The 22,279-nt window shown below is 40.1% G+C and overlaps 1 protein-coding gene across 2 annotated transcripts in view; it reads left to right on the top strand.

The window, feature by feature from the left end:
- LOC128641012 (vitamin D3 hydroxylase-associated protein) overlaps nucleotides 1-22,279 on the top strand; it is a 235,445-nt gene that overhangs the window by 82,815 nt on the left and 130,351 nt on the right. For both annotated transcript variants that reach the window (XM_053693530.1, XM_053693529.1), the window contains exons 5-8: nucleotides 12,740-12,946; nucleotides 15,486-15,526; nucleotides 16,604-16,728; nucleotides 17,286-17,411. In XM_053693530.1, coding sequence (XP_053549505.1) covers nucleotides 12,740-12,946; nucleotides 15,486-15,526; nucleotides 16,604-16,728; nucleotides 17,286-17,411 — 499 coding nt within the window. The remainder of the gene's footprint in view (nucleotides 1-12,739; nucleotides 12,947-15,485; nucleotides 15,527-16,603; nucleotides 16,729-17,285; nucleotides 17,412-22,279) is intronic.

The following is a 22,279-nucleotide window of genomic DNA, read 5'->3' as shown; positions in this document are numbered from 1 at the left end:
ATACCGGAGGTAGCCTAAAACCAGCGTTAGGAGCCTCTAACGCTGGTTTTCACGGCTACCGCCAAACTCCAAATCTAGGCCTTAGTTAATTATAGTAATTTTATTTAGATTTCTTTTTATTATATTTAAATTAGTGGGTGTTAGGTTTAGGGTTAGACTTAGGTTTAGGGGTTAATAACTTTAATATAGTGGCGGCGTTGGGGGTGGTAGATTAGGGGTTAATAATATTTAATTAGTGTTTGCGATGTGGTAGTGTGGCGGTTTAGGGGTTAATATGTTTATTATAGTGGCGGTGACGGGCAGCAGATTAGGGGTTCATAAGTATAATGTAGGCGGCGGCGGTGTCCGGAGCGGCAGATTAGGGGTTAATAATTATCATGTAGGTGTCGGCGATGTCGGGGTGGCAGATTAGGGGTTAATAAGTGTAAGATTAGGGGTGTTTAGACTCGGGGTTCATGTTAGGGTGTTAGGTGTAGACATAAATTGTATTTCATAGGAATCAATGGGGCTGTGTTAAGGAGCTTGGCAGGTGTTAGACTTTTTTTCAGCCGGCTCTCCCCTTTGATTCCTATGGGGAAATCGTGCACGAGCATGTTACACCAGCTCACCGCTAACGTAAGCAGCGCTGGTATTGGAGTGCGGTAAGGAGCAGAATTTTGCTCAACGCCCACTTCTTGTCTGGGTTGTAAAAACCCGTAATACCAGCGCTGTTTGTAAGTGAGCGGTGAGCATAAACTGCTCGTTAGCACCGCACAGCTCAAAACAAAAAACTCGTAATCTAGCCGTAAATTTAGATTAATCTAAAATTACAAAAAATTAAAAAGTCTAACATTACATAAAATAATAAACCAAATTATAAAAAAAATAAAAAAATCCCAATGAAAATAAAAAAGCCCCCCCAAAATAAAAACACCCCCTATTCTAAACTAGACTACCAATATCCCTTAAAAGGGCCTTTTGCAGTGCATTGCCCTAAGTTAAACAGCTCTTTTATCTTAAAAAATACTAAGTCCCCCCTCTAACAGTAAAACCCAGCACCCACCAAACCCCCCAAAATAAAAAAAAACTAACACTAAAAAATCCTAAACTAGGGGGTGGAGCTAACACCTGAACTGATCGGACACACACTGCTTGAGCTCCGTTAAAAAAATATGTTTTATTGGCTAAACATCGATAATATCAGCGATGCAAAGAGACTCAAATACTAATCCCTAACCCAAGGAAGATAGTGATCTTGCCCCCAGACCCTGCTGACTCTCGTATTGTCATATTATGAAAATCGCCCTGCCATGCACTTGCGGCTTTACCCTCTAGACCGAGAAGAATTTACGCGAGAACGGCACGCCAAGACCTTTCATTTTAGGGGAATTCCTCTTGCGAGCATGGAGAGAGAATTCCTGGATGTGATTTTTCATCTACTAGACAATCATTTTCAACAGCTTCATGATTGCTGGAAAGAGGAGTGGAGCAAGTTGTCCACGCGCAGTTTGCCGGGAGTGAATGGAGTACGGGCAGAGGTGATAGCTGCTGACAGGGAAAGCACTGTAGAGGCAACTGCAAGTCTTCATGCTAAGGGGGAGTATGGAATCTATAATATGGCTCAAGGGGATGCTGAGCAGAGCAGAAGGTTAATAAAGGAGTCTGAGGGCTCTGCTGAATGGAGGCTTAGCGGAACTAGCGATCTCTTGTAAGTGAGTAGGATTGCACCAAAAACCTTTTGGGATCAGCTTCAGTCACAACAGGGCAGTAAGGGTGAACAGTCTTAGCTGCACCTACCACCTGAGATGTTCATGTTTGTTAAACCCAGATGGCGATGGGAAATTCTTTCACTAGCAACCACCTTCAGATTTATCTAATTTGTTAACGTAACTAGGCGAGATGGTGTGGGCTAGTGCATGACTTCCACTATGGGAATTGTAGGATCACTGGTTGATCTTCCTATCCCTATATATTTAATCTAATCATAACCTGCTTTAAAGGGACAGTCCACACCAAAATGTTTATTGTTTTAAAAGATAGATAATCCCTTTATTACCCATTCCCCAGTTTTGCATAACCAATACAGTTATATTAATATACTTTTAACCTCTGTGATTATCTTGTATCTAAGTCTCTGCAAACTGCCCCTTTGTTTCAGTTCTTTTGACAGACTTGCAGTTTAACCAATCAGTGCCTGCTCCCAGATAACTTTACATGCATGAGCACAGTGTTTTCTATATGAATAACATGAACTAACACCCTCTAGTAGTGAAAAACTGTTAAAATGCATTCTGAAAAGAGGTGGCCTTCAAGGTCTAAGAAATTAGCATATGAACCTCCTAGGTTAAGCTTTCAACTAAGAATACCAAGAGAACATAGCAAATTTGGTGATAAAAGTAAATTGGAAAATTGTTTAAAATTACATGCCCTATCTGAATCATGAAAGTTTATTTTGGACTAGACTGTCCCTTTAACTCTGTGCGTTACTTTTCACTTTTTAACTATTTTATGACAAATAATTTACAAAGAAAATGGTGTTAGAAATGTTTAGGCCTAGATTACGAGTGGAGCACAATATTGCGTTCACATTGCCTGGAAGCCTTCCATAGGCTCCAATAGGAGCCTCGTTCACATGCCGTGAGACACGGCAAAGCACCTAGTGCAGCACAGGAGGCAATTTGCGCAACATTGCGAAGCTAAATAAAAATATATATATATATATACATATATATTTATGTGTACATTAAAAACACTGTCAGCATTCAACTCAATGTAAAGGCACTTTCAGTGGTGTTCCTTTTTATCAAACACCCCACACTACTTAATTTAACCCCTTATAACTGCTTTGTGCAGTTTTTAATTAAAAAACAAAATGCTCATATTTTTTATTTATATTAAAGGGACATAATACTCATATGCTAAATCACTTGAAACTGATGCAGTATAACTGTAAAAAGCTGACAGGAAAATATCACCTGAGCATCTCTATGTAAAAAAGGAAGATATTTTACCTCACAATTTCCTCAGCTCAGCAGAGTAAGTTCTGTGTAAAAAGTTATACTCAGCTGCTCCCAGCTGCAGGTAAAAAAAATTAAAAAAATGAAGAAATGAACAGCAGCCAATCAGCATCAGCAGTGCTGAGGTCATGAACTCTTACTGTGATCTCATGAGATTTGACTTAACTCTCATGAGATTTCATAGTAAGCTTCCTTTACCTGAGTGCACGATGCTAGTCCCTTCAGATGTCCCAGGACAAACACACTAAAATGCTGCTTAGAAATCCTTTACAATGGGAGGTGGCTACTGAGGAACTTTTGAGGTAAAATATCTTTCTTTTTTACATAGAGATGTTCAAGTGATATTTTCTAATCAGCTTTTTACAGCTATGCTGCATCACTTTCAAGTGTTTAAACATTTGGGTATTATGGCCCTTTAAGGAAATATCCACTTTGTTTTGGGTGCTATTGGGGCACTTTTTTTTTAATTAACCAGAGGTCTGACTTCTGGCTAATTGTGCAAAGCGCAAAGTGACACCGAGAGCTTGCGGGAGCATTAACCAGCCACTTGTAATGGCTGGTTATTTAACGTGCAGCCATAAACAGGCAAATTTGCCCCTTTACAAGCGAACGTTAAAATAGTGCTCCACTTGTAATCTAACCCTAAATACTTTGTAAATCAAACTGGTACATAAAATTTGTAATTTTTAAGGTATGGTTAAATAATAAAAGATGTGTCGGGTGGTCTGCTCTGCCTTAAAGGACCAGTAAATACAGTAAGTTTGCATAATAAACAAATGCATTATAAAAAGACAATGCAATAGCACATAGGGGTCAATTTATCAAGCTCCGTACGCTCGCCGGAAACAGAAGTTATTAAGCAGCGGTCTAAAGACCGCTGCTCCATAACCTGTCCGTCTGCTCTGAGACGGCGGACAGAAATCAACCCAATCAAATACGATCAGGTTGATTGACACCCCCTGCTAGAAGCCGATTGGCCGCAAATCTGCAGGGGGCGGCATTGCACCAGCAGTTAACAAGAACTGCTGGTGCAATGATAAATGCCGACAGGACAGAGTATGCTGTCAGCATTTATCGATGTGCAGTGGACATGAGACGCTACACCGTATCATGTCCGCTCGCACATTAATAAATTGACCCCTTAGTCTGAACTCCAAATGAGTAGTAGATTTTTTTTCTCACAAATTTCAAAGTTCTTTCTATTTCCACTCCTCCTATATCATGTGACAGCAATCAGCCAATCACAAATGCATATACATATATTCTGTGAATACACATTTTGTTAATGGAAGTAAAGTTGTTTACTATTGCATGATCTATGTGAATCATGAAAGTTTAATTTTGACTAGAGTGCCCCTTTAAAAGAAATTGTAGTGCAGACTTCACATAGGCTGAACTCACTGAATGCTCAAAGAAAAAAGTGCGGAACTCTCCAACACTGTGAGATCTGTCACATTTCTGTATGTGAAGGAGAGACAAGCCAAGTACAATATAGCACTGCATGATATGAGTTTTGTTATATTTACACTTTGTGCTTTGTATTTTATATTACGTTTCACTTCAGGGTTCTTTCAGTAACATTACATTTAAGCTTTGCAATTTCTATTTCATACTTTAATAGATTTTTAGATTTACATCCAGAAATGATTTTACAAATTCTGAATATGTTTTCAAAGTTTCTGTGTTACTTTATCAAATTAGGAATATACTTTGTATATTTCTGTGTATTTGTTTTGCACCTTACATTGCACTTGGTATTTTCTCTATTATGAACAAAATCTGACAGTTTTGGAAAATGGGAGGAACAGGAGAGTTTCCTGGGCTGAACAGAGGAGTTTGTAGGGTATGTCTGAAGCTCTCTCACAATTATGTAAGCATTTTAAACAAGCTTGTCTCACTGATTCTTCTTGCCAGCTGTATGCAGGTGAACTTTGCTCTAAATTCACAATACACTTATTTAACTGTCAGAAAAGTAAAATTGAACACTATTTAGTTCAATTTGTAATTGTTGCAAATTATATTTTTCCAATTACCTTCTCTCCCTGTGAATTTCTCTATCCCAGAGAGTTTCAATACTTTCAATGGAAGGCATCTCTCATCTCTCTGGGACTTCTAGGTTCTGCCCTTTTTCTTAGAGGATTCAGGCAGTTCAGCCCCTGTGAAGTCTGCACTATAATTTCTCTCCAAACTAGAGAATATTTGCTTAGGGGGCCCATAAAAAGTAATGAAGCTCTCTGGGAAACTGATGACAGTTTTTTCAGTTTTATTTTAAATAGAAAAAATACAAAGTGCAATGTAATGTAATGTAAAACAGAATTTATGTTTACCTGATAAATTTCTTTCTCCAACGGTGTGTCCGGTCCACGGCTTCATCCTTACTTGTGGGAATATTCTCTTCTCCAACAGGAAATGGCAAAGAGAGCACAGCAAAAGCTGCCCATATAGCCCCCCTCTGGCTCCGCCCCCCAGTCATTCGACCGACGGTTAGGAGAAAAAATCAGAAACTATAGGGTGCCGTGGTGACTGTAGTGTATAAAGAAAGAAATTCATCAAACCTGATTAAAAACCAGGGCGGGCCGTGGACCGGACACACCGTTGGAGAAAGAAATTTATCAGGTAAACATAAATTCTGCGGTCCACGGCTTCATCCTTACTTGTGGGAACCAATACCAAAGCTTTAGGACACGGATGAAGGGAGGGAGCAAATCAGGTTACCTAAACAGAAGACACCACGGCTTGCAAAACCTTTCTCCCAAAAATAGCTTCCAAAGAAGCATAAGTATCGAATTTGTAAAATTTGGCAAAAGTATGCAGAGAAGACCAAGTCGCTGCCTTACAGATCTGATCAACAGAAGCCTCGTTCTTGAAAGCCCAAGTGGAAGCCACAGCTCTAGTAGAATGTGCTGTAATTCGTTCAGGAGGCTGCCTTCCGGCAGTCTCATAAGCCAATCGGATGATGCTTTTCAGCCAAAAAGAAAGATAGGTAGCAGTAGCTTTCTGTCCTCTCCTCTTACCAGAATACACAACAAACAAAGATGAAGTCTGTCTGAAATCCTTTGTTGCTTCTAAATAGAACTTTAACGCACGGACTACATCTAGATTGTGTAACAAGCGTTCCTTCTTTGAAACTGGATTCGGACACAGAGAAGGAACAACAATTTCCTGGTTGATATTCCTGTTGGAAACAACCTTTGGAAGAAAACCAGGCTTGGTACGTAAAACTACCTTATCTGTATGGAATACCAGATAGGGAGAAGTACATTGCAAAGCAGATAATTCAGAAACTCTTCTAGCAGAAGAAATAGCAACCAAAAACAGAACTTTCCAAGATAGTAACTTAATATCTATGGAATGCATGGGTTCAAACGGAACCCCCTGAAGAACTGAAATAACTAAATTTAGACTCCAAGGAGGAGTCATGGGTCTGTAAAGAGGCTTGATTCTAACTAACGCCTGTACAAACGCCTGTACATCTGGCACAGCTGCCAGACGTTTGTGTAGCAAAACAGACAGAGCAGATATCTGTCCTTTTAAGGAACTAGCTGACAAACCTTTATCCAGACCTTCTTGGAGAAAGGAAAGAATCCTAGGGATTTTAATTCTACTCCAAGGGAACCCCTTGGATTCGCACAAACAGATATATTTTTGCCATATCTCATGGTAAATCTTCCTAGTTACAGGTTTTCTGGCTTGAACCAGAGTATCTATGACTGACTCTGAAAACCCACGCTTAGATAGACTCAAGCGTTCAATTTCCAAGCAGTCAGTTGGAGAGAGACTAGATTTGGATGTTCGAACGGACCTTGTACCAGAAGATCCTGTCTCAAGGTAGCTTCCATGGTGGAGCCGATGACATATTCACCAGGTCTGCATACCAAGTCCTGCGTGGCCACGCAGGGGCTATTAGGATCACCGAGACCTGCTACCGAGACCTGCTACTGTTTGATCCTGGCTACAAGCCTGGGAAGGAGAGGAAACGGTGGGAACACATAAGCTAGGTTGAACGACCAAGGCGCCACTAATGCGTCCACCAGTGTCGCCTTGGGGTCCCTGGATCTGGATCCGTATCGAGGAACCTTGGCGTTCTGGCGAGAAGCCATCAGGTCCATATCTGGAATGCCCCATAGTTGGGTTAACTGGGCAAAAACCTCCGGGTGGAGTTCCCCCTCCCCCGGATGAAAAGTCTGGCGACTCAGATAATCCGTCTCCCAGTTGTCCACACCTGGGATGTGAATTGCAGATAGGTGGCAGGAGTGATCCTCCGCCCATTTGATGATCTTGGATACCTCTCTCATCGCTAAGGAACTCTTTGTTCCCCCCTGATGATTGATGTACGCCACAGTCGTCATGTTGTCCGACTGAAACCTTATGAATTTGGCCTTTGCTAGGAGAGGCCACGACAGGAGCGCATTGAATATCGCTCTCAGTTCTAAAATGTTTATCGGGAGAAGACCTTGAGCTTTCAGAGATTCCCAGACCGCACCCCAGCCTAAGAGACTGGCGTCGGTCGTGACAATGACCCATTCTGGTCTGCGGAAACTCATTCCCTGAGACAGGTGATCGTGAGACAACCACCAGCGGAGAGAATCCCTGGTTACCTGGTCTACTTGAATCTGGGGAGACAAGTCTGCATAGTCCCCATTCCACTGATTGAGCATGCACAGTTGTAATGGTCTTAGATGAATTCGAGCAAAAGGAACTATGTCCATTGCTGCAACCATCAATCCTATTACTTCCATGCACTGAGCTATGGAAGACTGAGGAATAGAGTGAAGAACTTGACAAGCGTTTAGAAGCTTTAACTTTCTGACCTCTGTCAGGAAAATCTTAATTTCTAAAGAATCTATGATTGTTCCCAAAAAGGGAACTCTTGTTGACGGCGACAGGGAACTCTTTTCTACGTTCACCTTCCACCTGTGAGACCTGAGAAAGGCTAGAACGATGTCTGGATGAGCCTTTGCTTTGGAAAGAGACGACGCTTGGATTAGAATGTCGTCTAGATAAGGTGCTACAGCAATGCCCCTCGGTCTTAGAACCGCTAGAAGGGACCCTAGCACCTTCGTGAAAATTCTGGGAGCAGTGGCTAAACCGAATGGAAGAGCCACGAACTGGTAATGTTTGTCCAAAAAGGCGAACCTCAGGAACTGATGATGATCTTTGTGGATAGGAATATGCAGGTATGCATCCTTTAAGTCCACGGTAGTCATATATTGACCTTCCTGGATTGTTGGTAAGATTGTCCGAATGGTTTCCATTTTGAATGATGGAACTCTGAGGAATTTGTTTAGGATTTTTAGATCCAGAATTGGCCTGAAAGTTCCCTCTTTTTTGGGAACTACAAACAGATTCGAGTAAAAACCCAGACCTTGTTCCACTGTTGGAACTGGGTTTATCACTCCCATTTTTAATAGGTCTCCTACGCAATGTAAGAATGCCTGTCTCTTTATCTGGTCTGAAGATAAGCGAGACATGTGGAACCTTCCCCTTGGAGGGAGTTCCTTGAACTCTAGAAGATACCCCTGAGAGACTATTTCTAGTGCCCAGGGATCCGGAATGTCTCTTGCCCAAGCCTGAGTGAAGAGATAAAGTCTGCCCCCCACGAGATCCGGTCCCGGATCGGGGGCTACCCCTTAATGCTGTCTTGGTAGCAACAGCAGGCTTCTTGGCCTGTTTACCCTTATTCCAGCCTTGCCATGGTTTCCATGCTGGTTTAGGCTGGGAAGAGTTGCCTTCTTGTCTGGAGGCCGCAGAGTTAGGATTCGGTCCGTTCCTGAAATTACGAAAGGAACGAAAATTGGATTTGTTCTTAGCCTTGAAAGGCCTATCCTGTGTCCCTTTCCACCAGTAATGTCCGAAATAATCTCTTTCAATTCCGGCCCGAAAAGGGTCTTACCCTTGAAAGGAATATTAAGCAATTTATTCTTGGACGACACATCCGCCGACCAGGATTTTAGCCAGAGCGCTCTGCGCGCCACTATTGCAAAACCTGAATTTTTCGCCACTAGCTTAGCCAATTGGAAAGCGGCATCCAAAATAAAGGAATTAGCCAATTTTAGTGCGTGAATTCTGTCCATGACTTCATCAGATGGAGTCTCTTTTTGGAGCGAAATTTCTAGTTCCTCGAACCAAAAATACACTGCCGAGGTGACAGGAATAATGCACGAGATTGGTTGAAGAAGGAAACCTTGTTGCACAAATATCTTTTTCAGCAATCCTTGCAATTTTTTATCCATAGGATCTTTAAAAGCGCAACTGTCCTCAACAGGAATAGTTGTGCGCTTAGCTAATGTTGACACTGCCCCCTCCACCTTAGGAACCGTTTGCCATGCGTCCTTTCTGGGGTCAACCATGGGGAACATTTTCTTGAATATAGGAGGCGGAACAAAGGGTATACCTGGCTTTTCCCACTCCTTAGTCACTATGTCCGCCACCCGCTTGGGTATCGGAAAGGCATCAGCGTGCACTGGGTCCTCTAAGAATTTGTCCATCTTGCACAATTTCTCTGGAATTACCAAAGAATCACAGTCATCGAGAGTAGTTAGGACCTCCTTAAGCAGGGCGCGGAGATGTTCTAACTTAAAATTTAAATAGTACGCATCAGTGTCTGCCTGCTGAGAAACTTTTCCTGAATCAGAAATTTCCCCCTCAGACAGACCCTCCCTCGCTACCAATTCGGATTGATGTGAGGGTACAACTGATAAATTGTCCTCAGCGCCAGCCTGCTCATCTTCTGTATTTAAAACTGAGCTATCACACTTTCTAGGGTAGGATGGCAGTTTGGATAACAGATTTGCTATAGAATTATCCATTACTGCTGTTAATTGTTGCATAGTAACAAGCATTGGCGCGCTACATGTACTAGCCTGCGCGGGCAAAACTGGTGTTGACACAGAAGGAGAGGATGTAGAACTATCCTCACTACCTTCATTAGAAGAATCATCTTGGGCAATCTTATTCAATGTGTCAGGACTGTCCGTACTTTGTTTGGACGCTATGACACAATTTGCACATACATTAACAGGGGGAACCACCTTGGCTTTCATACAGACAGAACATAGGTTATCTGAAGGTATAGACATGTTAGACAGACTTTGGCAGGCTAAAAATGCAATAAAAGCGTTTTTAAAGAAAAGCGTTACTGTCCCTTTAAATAATAAACAGACACACTTTATTACTGATATTTTGGAAAACAATGAAGGCAATGTCTGATTTTTACAAAATTTTTACCCCAGAGTCCTAATGCCTTGAAAGTATTGCACACCAAGTTTCAAGACTTTAACCCTTAAAATGAGCAAACCGGAGCTATTTGTTTAATTTAACCACTTTAGTACACTACAATCATAGCCACAGCCTTGCTGCGGCTCTTTACCTTCCCTGAGAGTTATTCAGCACTGAAATAAACCTTCCTGAGTCCGTTTTTTGAAGCCACAGGACCCCTCACATGAAGCTGCATGCACTGCCATGGAAGTAAACTGCGCAATTGAGACGCGAAAACCGGGCCTCCTTCCTCTGCATACCAGAGTGAAGGGGCCTTTCTGAGAGAAATAGTAGTCTAACTAAATGCCAGGCGAATAAAAACGTTCCCAAAAGTGCTTTTACATACTCAAAAACACTGCCAAACATGAAATAAATCAATCGATTTAGCCCACAATAGTGTCAACCAGTATAGAGCCCAATAATAAGCCTTAATCTGTTATAAGTCTAAGAAAATGGCTTACTTACCCCTTAAGGGAAAAATGACAGTCTTCTAGCATTAACATGTCTTGTTAGAAATATGACTGATCATACCTGTAGCAGATAAGCCTGCAAACTGTTCCCCCCAACTGAAGTTCTCTGGTTTCAACAGTCTTGGGTGGGAACAGCAACCGATTTTAGTTACTACTGCTAAAATCATACTCCTCTTTTAACAGAAATCTTCTTCATTTTCTGTTGTAGAGTAAATAGTACAAACCGGCATTATTTTAAAATAACAAAATCTTGATAGAAGAAACAAAAAACTACAACTAACACCACATACTCTTTACCATCCCATTGGAGATGCTACTTGTTCAGAGCGGCAAAGAGAATGACTGGGGGGCGGAGCCAGAGGGGGGGCTATATGGGCAGCTTTTGCTGTGCTCTCTTTGCCATTTCCTGTTGGGGAAGAGAATATTCCCACAAGTAAGTATGAAGCCGTGGACCGGACACACCAATGTTGGAGAAAAGATACGTATAAATATACAAAGTATGATCCTAATTAAAAAGTTACACAGAAACTGTCAAAGAATAATCAGGTTTGGAAAATCACAACCCTAATTACACTGAATTATACAAAATAAAAAGTGCAAAGTTGTTATTATTACTATTATCATTTATTTATATAGCGCTGCTAAATTCCGTAGCACTGGGTACAATGATAGGGGTATACAGTGACAAGGATTTGTGATAAGATACAAAACATAACAAAACTAAACAAATCTAGTACAGGAGGAAGAGGGCCCTGCTCTGGAGAGCGCACAGTCTATAGGTTTAGGGTGAAGAGACATAAGGTTGGGGTAGCTTGTCACATCGGTTGTAGTTGCAGCAGTGAGTCAGGCAGTTCATGTATTAGTTTGGTTCGGATGAGGGATGAAGGAGAGATGGTAAGCCTCTCTGAATAGGTGGGTTTTCAAGGAGCGTCTGAAGCTATACAAGGTTGGAGACAGTCTTATGGAGCGGGGTAGAGAGTTCCATAGGACAGGAGCAGCACGTGCAAAGTATTGGAGGCAGGAGTGGGATCTAGAGATAACAGGAGTGGAGAGACGTAGGTCAGGGTTTGATCGAAGAGGACGGGATGGGGAATATTTCACGATGAGAGAGGAAATATAGTTGGGAGTTAGACTGTTGAGTACTTTGTAAGTTAGGGTTAATACTTTAAGTTGTATTCTGGAGTGTATGGGGAGCCAGTGTAGAGACTGGCAGAGTGGAGCAGCTGCTGTAGATCGGCGACTTAGGTGGATGAGCCTAGCAGAAGCATTCATAATAGATTGGAGGGAGGAGAGGCAGTGTTTTGGAAGGCCATTTAGGAGTAGATTGCAATACTCAATGCGTGACAAAATGAGGGAATGAATAAGTATTTTTGTAATTTTTTAAATAAGGAAGGGACAAATTCTGGAAATATTGCGTAGGTGTCAACGGCTGGATTTGGTAAGTGCTTGTATATGTGGGTTGAATGTGAGTTCTGAGTCTAGTGTGACCCCAAGACAGCGGACCTGGGGTAAGGTGTTGAGAATAGAGTCTCCAACTGTCAGAGAAATGTCACGTGTTGGATGTCTCGAAGAGGGGGAAATAAGAAGCAGCTCAGATTTGGACAGATTGAGTTGGAGGTAGTGTGAATACATCCAAGAGTACATTGCAGAGAGACAGTTGGAAATCTGGTTAGGTAAAGAGGGAGAGATATCCGGAGAGGAATGATAGATTTGGGTATCATCAGCATATAAGTGGTACTGGAAAGGTTAAATATAATAAAGCTTAATCAAGTGTAAAGTAATATAAAATACAAAGCACAAAGTGTAAATGCAGCAACATTTTTATATCATTCAGTGCTATATTCCACTGGGCTTGTCTCTCCTTTACATACAGAAATGCAGGGAACACCCCTTGGAGAAGTATAGCAAAATTTGCTTTCATTTTAAATTATAGCAAGGCCTTGATTATTAGGACATAAATACAGTAACCACAGACAGTAGATAAACAAGCAATGTTTGATTTTCTACCCTTAACAGCTATGAAACCAGCAACACAATCTATGGATGCACATTAAATCCACACAACAAAACTAAGAGCTGTGCTGGTTCCTCAGGAGGAGAAGGTGCATTGATTGGAGCTGGAGGCTCAATACTGGGAATTGGAACAGACCTTGGTGGAAGCATTCGCCTCCCATCCAGCTTCTGTGGAATACCTGGATTCAAGCCAACGCCAAAGAGAGTCAGGTATCATTGCTTTTTTTCCTGCGGTACTATATATATTGTCAATAGTTTTTGTTAATTTTTTTTTTTTTTTAGATAGTTTCTACATTAAGGCCTAGATTACAGCTAAAGTGTAAAAAATATTAGCTCTATTGAGCGCAAACGCTGCTCAATTTAAATCAATAGCGTTCTTATTCTTGTCCTCATATTACAAGTTAAAAAGGTATCGCTTACAGAAACACTGGCGTGCATAGACATCTATGGGGCACTCTACAATAGGTTTACTGAGAAATAGTATTGTTCTTCGCTCAGATGAAAATTATATATATATATATATATATATATATATATATATATATATATATATATATAAATATATATATATATATATATATATATATATATATATATATATATATATATACAGTGTTCTCCCAGGACCTTTTTATCTAGTGCACAGCCTGGCTGATTTTACTGACCAAAAATAATAACCTAAAATTAACCAGTATTACAAATGTTAAATATTTATTGCACAAATTATGCTTAAATACATTTATGTTCAATTATGCAATTAATTTGTGCTTTGGATAGCTGAAAATGATATAATATTAGAAAACGTTACAATGCCCCCATTTTTATATATATATATATATATATATATATATATATATATATATATATATATATATATATATATATATATATATATATATTATAGCCAGGATGTGCACTCTCACTTTCCATCATCCGCCAGGGAGCTAATGAGATACATAGTAACAGCAATAAAGACTTGCACTCACTGGGTGTTTAAAAATCAAATTTACTGTGACCAGTGTAACGTTTCGGGAACTTTAAATCCCCTTCTTCAGACACAAGTGACACAAAAAACAATCACCTAGATTACGAGTTTTGCATTAGGAGGGGTGCGGTGCTAACGAGCAGTTTGAGCTCACTTACCTGCAGCACTGGTATTACAGGTTTTTAGAAACCTGGCGCTAGCCGCAAAAAAGTAAACGAAGAGCAAAATTTAGCTCCACATCTCACCTCAATACCAGCGCTGCTTACGTTAGCGGTGAGCTGGTAAAACATGCTTGTGCACGATTTCCCCATAGGAATCTATGGGGGAGAGCCGTCTTCAAAAAAACCTAATACCTGCAAAAAAGCCGCGTAAAGCTCCTAACGCAGCCCCATTGATTCCTAAGGGGAAATAAAAGTTATGTCTACACCTAACACCCTAACATGAACCCCGAGTCTAAACACCCCTAATCTTACACTTATTAACCCCTAATCTACTGCCCCCAACATCGCCGACACCTACATTATATTATTAACCCCTAATCTGCCGTTCCGGACACCGCCGCCACCTACATTATAGTTATGAACCCCTAATCTGCTGCCCCCAACATCGCCGAACCCTACATTATATTTATTAACCCCTAATCTCCCGCCCTCAATGTCGCCGCAACCTAACTACATTTATTAACCCCTAATTTGCCGCCCACAACGTCGTCACAACTATAATAAAGTTATTAATCCCTAAACCTAAGTCTAACCCTAACCCCCCCTAACTTAAATATAATTACAATAAATCTAAATAATATTACTACAATTAACTAAATAATTCCCATTTAAAACTAAATACGTACCTATAAAATAAACCCTAAGCTAGCTACAATATAACTAATAGTTACATTGTAGCTATCTTAGGGTTTATTTTTATTTTACAGGCAACTTTGTATTTATTTTAACTAGGTAGAATAGTTATTAAATAGTTATTGACTATTTAATAACTACCTAGTTAAAATAAATACAAATATACCTGTAAAATAAAACCTAACCTAAGTTACAATTACACATAACACTACACTATAATTAAATAAATTCCCTAAACTAAATACAATTAATTACAATTAAATAAAATTATCTAAAGTACGGAACCCCCCCCCCACACATTAAATTACAGAAAATAATAAAATAATTACAAGATTTTTTAACTAATTACACCTACTCTAATCCCCCTAACAAAATAAAAAAGCCCCCCAAAATAAAAAAGCCCTACCCTACACTAAATTACAAAAAGCCCTTAAAAGGGCCTAATTAAAAATTAAACAATTGAATTGATTTCTAAGACTCCTTGGCTGGGATTCTTTTATATATATATATATATATATATATATATATATACATACATACATACACACACATATATATATATTTAGATATATATGAGTGTGCATATATATGAGTGTATATCGGCCACTCTATTCATTGAAAGTATTAGGGCATGCTAATAATATGTTGGACGCGCTAAACATTTTCTGGTAATTATGTTTTAGCATTGACCTGTAAACTTGTGCCCGCTATATTGATAATCTAACCTATGCTATCAATAGCGCTCCACTTGTGATCTAGACATTTAGACAAAATACTGATAAATATATAATATAAACATACATCTCCAAATGTAATTTATAACAAAAACATTTTATAACTTTCACAACTAAGAATTGTTATTACACACAAAGATAACAGTCTAAAGGGATCCTTTTTCTACTTTATATAGTATTATGGGCATACGATCCGCGATTGATGGTCTGCTTTCAGGTAAGCAATGAAGATCTCTGCACTTCTGAGTGTCTTATTTAATTACATATTAACATACAGTAGTTCCTACTGAAGGATCAATTATGATCATTATTAAAATAATCATTTATTTGTAGTGTTCACAGATTCTGCATTGCTATACACATAGGTGCAATATACAATATTAACATTTATAAGAGACAATAATAGTCCAAACGAACAGGCAAGGGTAACTCGAGGACCAAGGCAGAGAGCTGTACAAGAAGTACTGTAGATTGGAGTGCAGAGAGGAGAGAAGGAGCACTTGTTTAGAGTAAAGTGGATAGGAGGGATAATATCTGCAGATAAGGGAGTGATATTGGAGGGTATGGTGAAAGATTAGAATAAAATCAAACAAATGAAAAAATACCTTTTATTTTTACATTACAATATCTGTCTTTTTAGAACTGGGTGTCAGAGGTGTGGCCTGGGTGATTGTGAATACGTTGGAAAGATCTGGGGTGTGGTTAGACAAATCTGGAGGTGGAATCATTATCTGAGCACATTATGTTTAGATAAAATATGTGGGGGTTAGACATTGCCTTGTTTAAGAAAAAGGGGGACATGAATAGTGGAGGGAATGACAGCAGAACACAGGCAAATAATAAAGATGACCCCATAGGTTGTGTGAAAATATATATGAGAACACACACAGACAGTCAAAGGGTTAAATCACTGCTGCAAACAACACTCACAAAAGTGAGTGAAAGATCACTTGTCTCTCCATTCTTAGTTAAAAACAAAACAAAAACTTAACTCTAATAACCAAAACAATGATGAAGATCAGGCTTAAAAGGGTTTTCAAATCCTCGTGAATGTAGCCAAGTAACTCTGGACAGTACCTGCACAGTCTGACAGTCTGGCATCCAGCTAGAGATCACAAGTGGGGGTGCGGTCTGAGGAATGCTGGTGCGACTACCAGTAGAAGGGGTTGACTGCTCATTCTCCTTACTAGTCATTGCTCTGGGTCAAGGAACCCAATAAGTCTCTAATTTGATTTTTTGATACACACACGTATATATTTGTTAATAAACTTTTAAACCAGTTTGTCTGTTTCAGTGCCTTTGAGTGTGGGACCCATGGCAAGAGATGTGGATAGCATTACTCTGTGCATGAAGGCTCTCTTGTGTGAGGAGATGTTCAGGTTAGATGCATGGGTTCCACCCCTTCCATTCAACGAAGAGGTAATTTGATTGTAGATTTGGTTATGGTGGATGCATCATTTTGTAGCCATGTGTAATCTGTAGCCTATTCTAATCTAAGGACAGCTCAAATAATTTTTTGTACTTTTTTCTTTGTTATTCTAATCCGTTAGAAGAGACGCTGAACTAGTACAACTGCTCAAATTAGTAAACAATATAACTATAGAATATAGAAAGTCAGATGTGAAACTATTCATAGGTTTTTCCAGTGGAGCTTGGGGTTCATAGAGATTCACAGAAGAAGTAAAGCTTGATGTGATATTACAAAACAATATAACCGAGAACAAATGCAAGACACTTAACAGGCCTTCCAAGAACCATTTAAATTGTACTGGAAAAACCTTCAAGAGCCACATAAGACTTGGTTCTCAACATTAAGAATGTGAGGTTTAGTACATCTTTTTAGAAAGCCACAAGATATTCTGATTTATGGACAAAATAGATATGTCCAACTCATGACAAAGGTAAAAACAATACTGTTGCTGTTTTCATTCGAGCACTTATAAATGGCTGAAGTGGATCATGATTATTTATTTCAGCTCTACTCCACTGAGAAACCTCTTCGCATTGGATATTATGAAACAGACAGTTTTTTTATGCCAAGCCCAGGTATGAGACGAGTAGTATTGGAGACCAAAAAGCTTCTGGAAGAGGCTGGACACAAGGTGAGAATAGTAACAAAATGCATGTCATGCTGGTATTAGTGTTGTTATAATTTCTTTACTCTATGGGCATTATGCCGCAGCAGAAGTAGTACAATAATTGTGGTATGAGATGAGGAGGACAGACTTTATAACACAAATCACGTGGATAAAGTACATAGAATTAGCCAAAGAGTTAAGCAGAGATATGCCCATAAAATGAAAACCAAGCACCACTATTTCAAGGTAGATAAGTGCAAAAGAACAGCAGTTTCAGGAGCTGCTTACACCTGAAACCAAAATGTTTCTTCTGTACAACTCTCACTGAGGTCCCGATATTCAAAGCATTGATAGACCGATGAGAAACCGCCTCTCTGGCCTCATTAGCCTCGAAGTCTGTTGATATATTTAAAGAATAGGGGCAGACAAATAATGCCTGCGTGACCTAACTCGTACTACGCCTTTATTACCTGCCTCACACTGTTAAGTCTCGCCACTGAAAAGGTGGAGAGACAAACATGACTGACACCCTACTCATAACCTATAGAGTTTGAAATATATGGCACTGCTGGCGATGTATCCCAATCAAAGTACAGGTTACTCCCCCTGAAACTCCCGGCTAACTCGCACAGAACACCTACACCTACGTTATACTTTAGCTATACTCCCCCTGGAATGCCCAGCTAACTCCCTAATACCACTTACATCTATGTCATGTCTTAACTATACTCCCCTGGAACATTCAGCTAACTCCCGCAGACACCTACACCTATGTCATGTCTTCCCTATACTCCTCCTAGAACACCCAGCTAACTCCCGCAGACACCTACACCTATGTCATGTCTTCCCTATACTCCTCCTATAACACCAAGCTAAGTCCCACAGAACTCCTACACCTACGTCTTATCTGCAATCTACCTGACTAATACAGGGAGTGCAGAATTATTAGGCAAATGAGTATTTTGACCACATCATCCTCTTTATGCATGTTGTCTTACTCCAAGCTGTATAGGCTCGAAAGCCTACTACCAATTAAGCATATTAGGTGATGTGCATCTCTGTAATGAGAAGGGGTGTGGTCTAATGACATCAACACCCTATATCAGGTGTGCATAATTATTAGGCAACTTCCTTTCCTTTGGCAAAATGGGTCAAAAGAAGGACTTGACAGGCTCAGAAAAGTCAAAAATAGTGAGATATCTTGCAGAGGGATGCAGCACTCTTAAAATTGCAAAGCTTCTGAAGCGTGATCATCGAACAATCAAGCGTTTCATTCAAAATAGTCAACAGAGTCGCAAGAAGCGTGTGGAAAAACCAAGGCGCAAAATAACTGCCCATGAACTGAGAAAAGTCAAGCGTGCAGCTGCCAAGATGCCACTTGCCACCAGTTTGGCCATATTTCAGAGCTGCAACATCACTGGAGTGCCAAAAAGCACAAGGTGTGCAATACTCAGAGACATGGCCAAGGTAAGAAAGGCTTAAAGATGACCACCACTGAACAAGACACACAAGCTGAAACATCAAGACTGGGCCAAGAAATATCTCAAGACTGATTTTTCTAAGGTTTTATGGACTGATGAAATGAGAGTGAGTCTTGATGGGCCAGATGGATGGGCCCGTGGCTGGATTGGTAAAGGGCAGAGAGCTCCAGTCCGACTCAGACGCCAGCAAGGTGGAGGTGGTGTACTGGTTTGGGCTGGTATCATCAAAGATGAGCTTGTGGGGCCTTTTCGGGTTGAGGATGGAGTCAGGCTCAACTCCCAGTCCTACTGCCAGTTTCTGGAAGACACCTTCTTCAAGCAGTGGTACAGGAAGAAGTCTGCATCCTTCAAGAAAAACATGATTTTCATGCAGGACAATGCTCCATCACACGCGTCCAAGTACTCCACAGCGTGGCTGGCAAGAAAGGGTATAAAAGAAGAAAATCTAATGACATGGCCTCCTTGTTCACCTGATCTGAACCCCATTGAGAACTTGTGGTCCATCATCAAATGTGAGATTTACAAGGAGGGAAAACAGTACACCTCTCTGAACAGTGTCTGGGAGGCTGTGGTTGGTGCTGCACGCAATGTTGATGGTGAACAGATCAAAACACTGACAGAATCCATGGATGGCAGGCTTTTGAGTGTCCTTGCAAAGAAAGGCGGCTATATTGGTCACTGATTTGTTTTTGTTTTGTTTTTGAATGTCAGAAATGTATATTTGTGAATGTTGAGATGTTATATTGGTTTCACTGGTAAAAATAAATAATTGAAATGGGTATATATTTGTTTTTTGTTAAGTTGCCTAATAATTATGCACAGTAATAGTCACCTGCACACACAGATATCCCCCTAAAATAGCTATAACTAAAAACAAACTAAAAACTACTTCCAAAACTATTCAGCTTTGATATTAATGAGTTTTTTGGGTTCATTGAGAACATGGTTGTTGTTCAATAATAAAATTAATCCTCAAAAATACAACTTGCCTAATAATTCTGCACTCCCTGTAAAGTATACAAAAAACCACCTCCCTATTATAATTATAATATGTCGCTACATTTATATACAATGTTAAAATTATATGCATTGTCATGTATAATGCATATTATTTTTAGTATTAAATCTAATTTAAAATGTAGTTATTTTATTATTTTAAACATAAATATATCATATTTATATATCATATAACATATTTATAGAATGAAAGCATTTTCTATTGGCTGATTTGAATTTGAATTTGGATTTGAAAATCAGCCAATAGGAATGCTATGGTACCTTTATAAAAGGGGGTACCTCGCATTAAAAATTCAGTGTGCAGCAGGTGACCTCAAGAAGAGGACATTGTGGATAGAAGATCAAAAGATGGCAAGAAAAGAAGATAAGAAGATGCATCAGGTGGAAGATGGATGAAGACTTCTCCAGAGGAGCGGTGGCAGAAGATAGATGAAGATGAGCCCCCTCCAGGAGGAAGATGGGCCACACCATGAAGAGGAGCACTGCAGTTGGCTATTATGTAGGAGCCGGAGTCACGTTGTTGAGTACAAACTTTGGGGTTTAGCGTAAGGATTTTTTTTGAGAGGGCTTTTTTTTTTTTTTAAAGCTTAGTTTTTTTTTCCCTTCTAGGTATTTTAGTATAGGTTTTTTATTTTTGGTAGTGTTGTTTTCCCCCCCCCTGTAATATTAGGCTTTTTTAATTTTGTGTAAATTTAGTGTTTGTTATTTTTATAACTTAGGGGGTGTTAACTTAGAGGTGGGCGGTTAGGTGTTAGAAGTAGTATAGGAGTAGTTTGCATTGGGGGTTGTGGCAGTGTAGGAGTTAATAGGTTAGGGGGCTTATTTTATTGGGGGATTGTGGCAGATTAAGGTTTAATAGGTTAGGGGGTTGTGGCAGTGTAGGGGTTAATGAGAGTAGGGGTATAATGCTATGTGCTATTGTTGGTTTAAGAGTTAATAGGGAAGATGTTTTATTGCAATGGGTTATTAACTGTTTAGGGGTCAAGTAGTGTAGGGTTAGTTTGCGGTGGTGGGTTCTGTTGGTTTAGGGGTACATAGGTATAGTTGTTGGTTGTTGTAATATTATATATTCCAAAGGGATCCTTTATTATACATCACCAATGTCGGGGGCAATGCTCACTGGAATTTATCCCCGGGAATGCCACCCACTGCAATGTATAGTAAAATGCCTCTTGGCGAAGCCGCCTGTTAATACAGATGTCGGCAGTTTGGAATATTTTGCCGGCTTGAGCAATATCATGGCGGATCCCTTTGAATATATTGCTGCATTGCAGCACTTTCGATCATCGGGGCCCGAGTGTCCCCACACTGAACAACTTAGTATTACAGCAGAATGTAGGGAACTGTAGTGTCCAGGTGTGGGGCCAGTTAGATAGGTGGGCTGTGTGTAATGCTTTCACAGCAATTGCCAGCATTTGGCCTTGAGGAGGTTGAAATGCAGAGAGAGGACAGGACCACATATTAAAGCAGTGGTGCCAGTGAATGCTATAACAACCCGCACCATTATGTGAGGTACTGAAAAATAAATAAAATGAACGGATTACATCACTAACTGTTGGCAAGGGGACAAATGCCACCCTACCCCCGGGGCCTGTCCATCCCTGCTAAACGTGGCAGAACAAGGCAAAAAGCCTTGACAAAACTTTAGATGCTCCGCTTCAGTATTGTAAAACAATTGTAACCTCCCAAAGTGTTAATGTATTCGGAAAACTTTTACATTTGTTTGATGTGTTAATTTATGTAGATTTTCAAATGTGTTTGTTTAAATGTTCACCTGCTTAAAGGGACATGAAGCCTAAAATTTTGTTTAATGATTCAGATACAGAATACAATTTTAAACAACTTCTATTAACTAATTTGTTTCATTCCTTTTTTTGAAGAAGCAGCAATGCACTACTGGAAGCTGGCTGAACGCATTGGGTAAACCAGTAATTTGAGAAATATATGTGCAGCCACCAATCAGCAGCTCCTGAGCCTACCTAGGTATCCTTTTCAACAAAGGATACCACAAGAACAAAACAAATTAGATAATATAAGTAAATTGGAAAGTTGTTTAAAATAACGCACACTATCAGAATCATGAAAATAAATAAATTGGGTTCTATGTCCCTTTAACCCCTTGAGTGCTAACGATGGCTCTGAGCCGTCACAGAGTTTCCCACTCTGGTGCTAACAACGGCTCAGAGCCGTCGCTAGCACTCTCCCACATTGAGGGAGATCTGGGGGCTCCCACCTGCTCCTACCCCGCCGATCGTGCCTAAGAAGTGACAGGCATCGCCGGGGCTTCACGTTTTGTGCGGTGACATCACGCGCAATGACGTGATGACGTCACCGCGCAACTTTATTAACAAGTAACAATACAAAGTATAGGGAAAGGGGGCATGCTGCTTAGAC

The sequence above is a fragment of the Bombina bombina genome, chromosome 10 (genome assembly GCF_027579735.1).
Source record: "Bombina bombina isolate aBomBom1 chromosome 10, aBomBom1.pri, whole genome shotgun sequence".
Classification (NCBI taxonomy): domain Eukaryota; kingdom Metazoa; phylum Chordata; class Amphibia; order Anura; family Bombinatoridae; genus Bombina; species Bombina bombina.
This window is presented reverse-complemented; position numbering and strand designations above follow the sequence as displayed.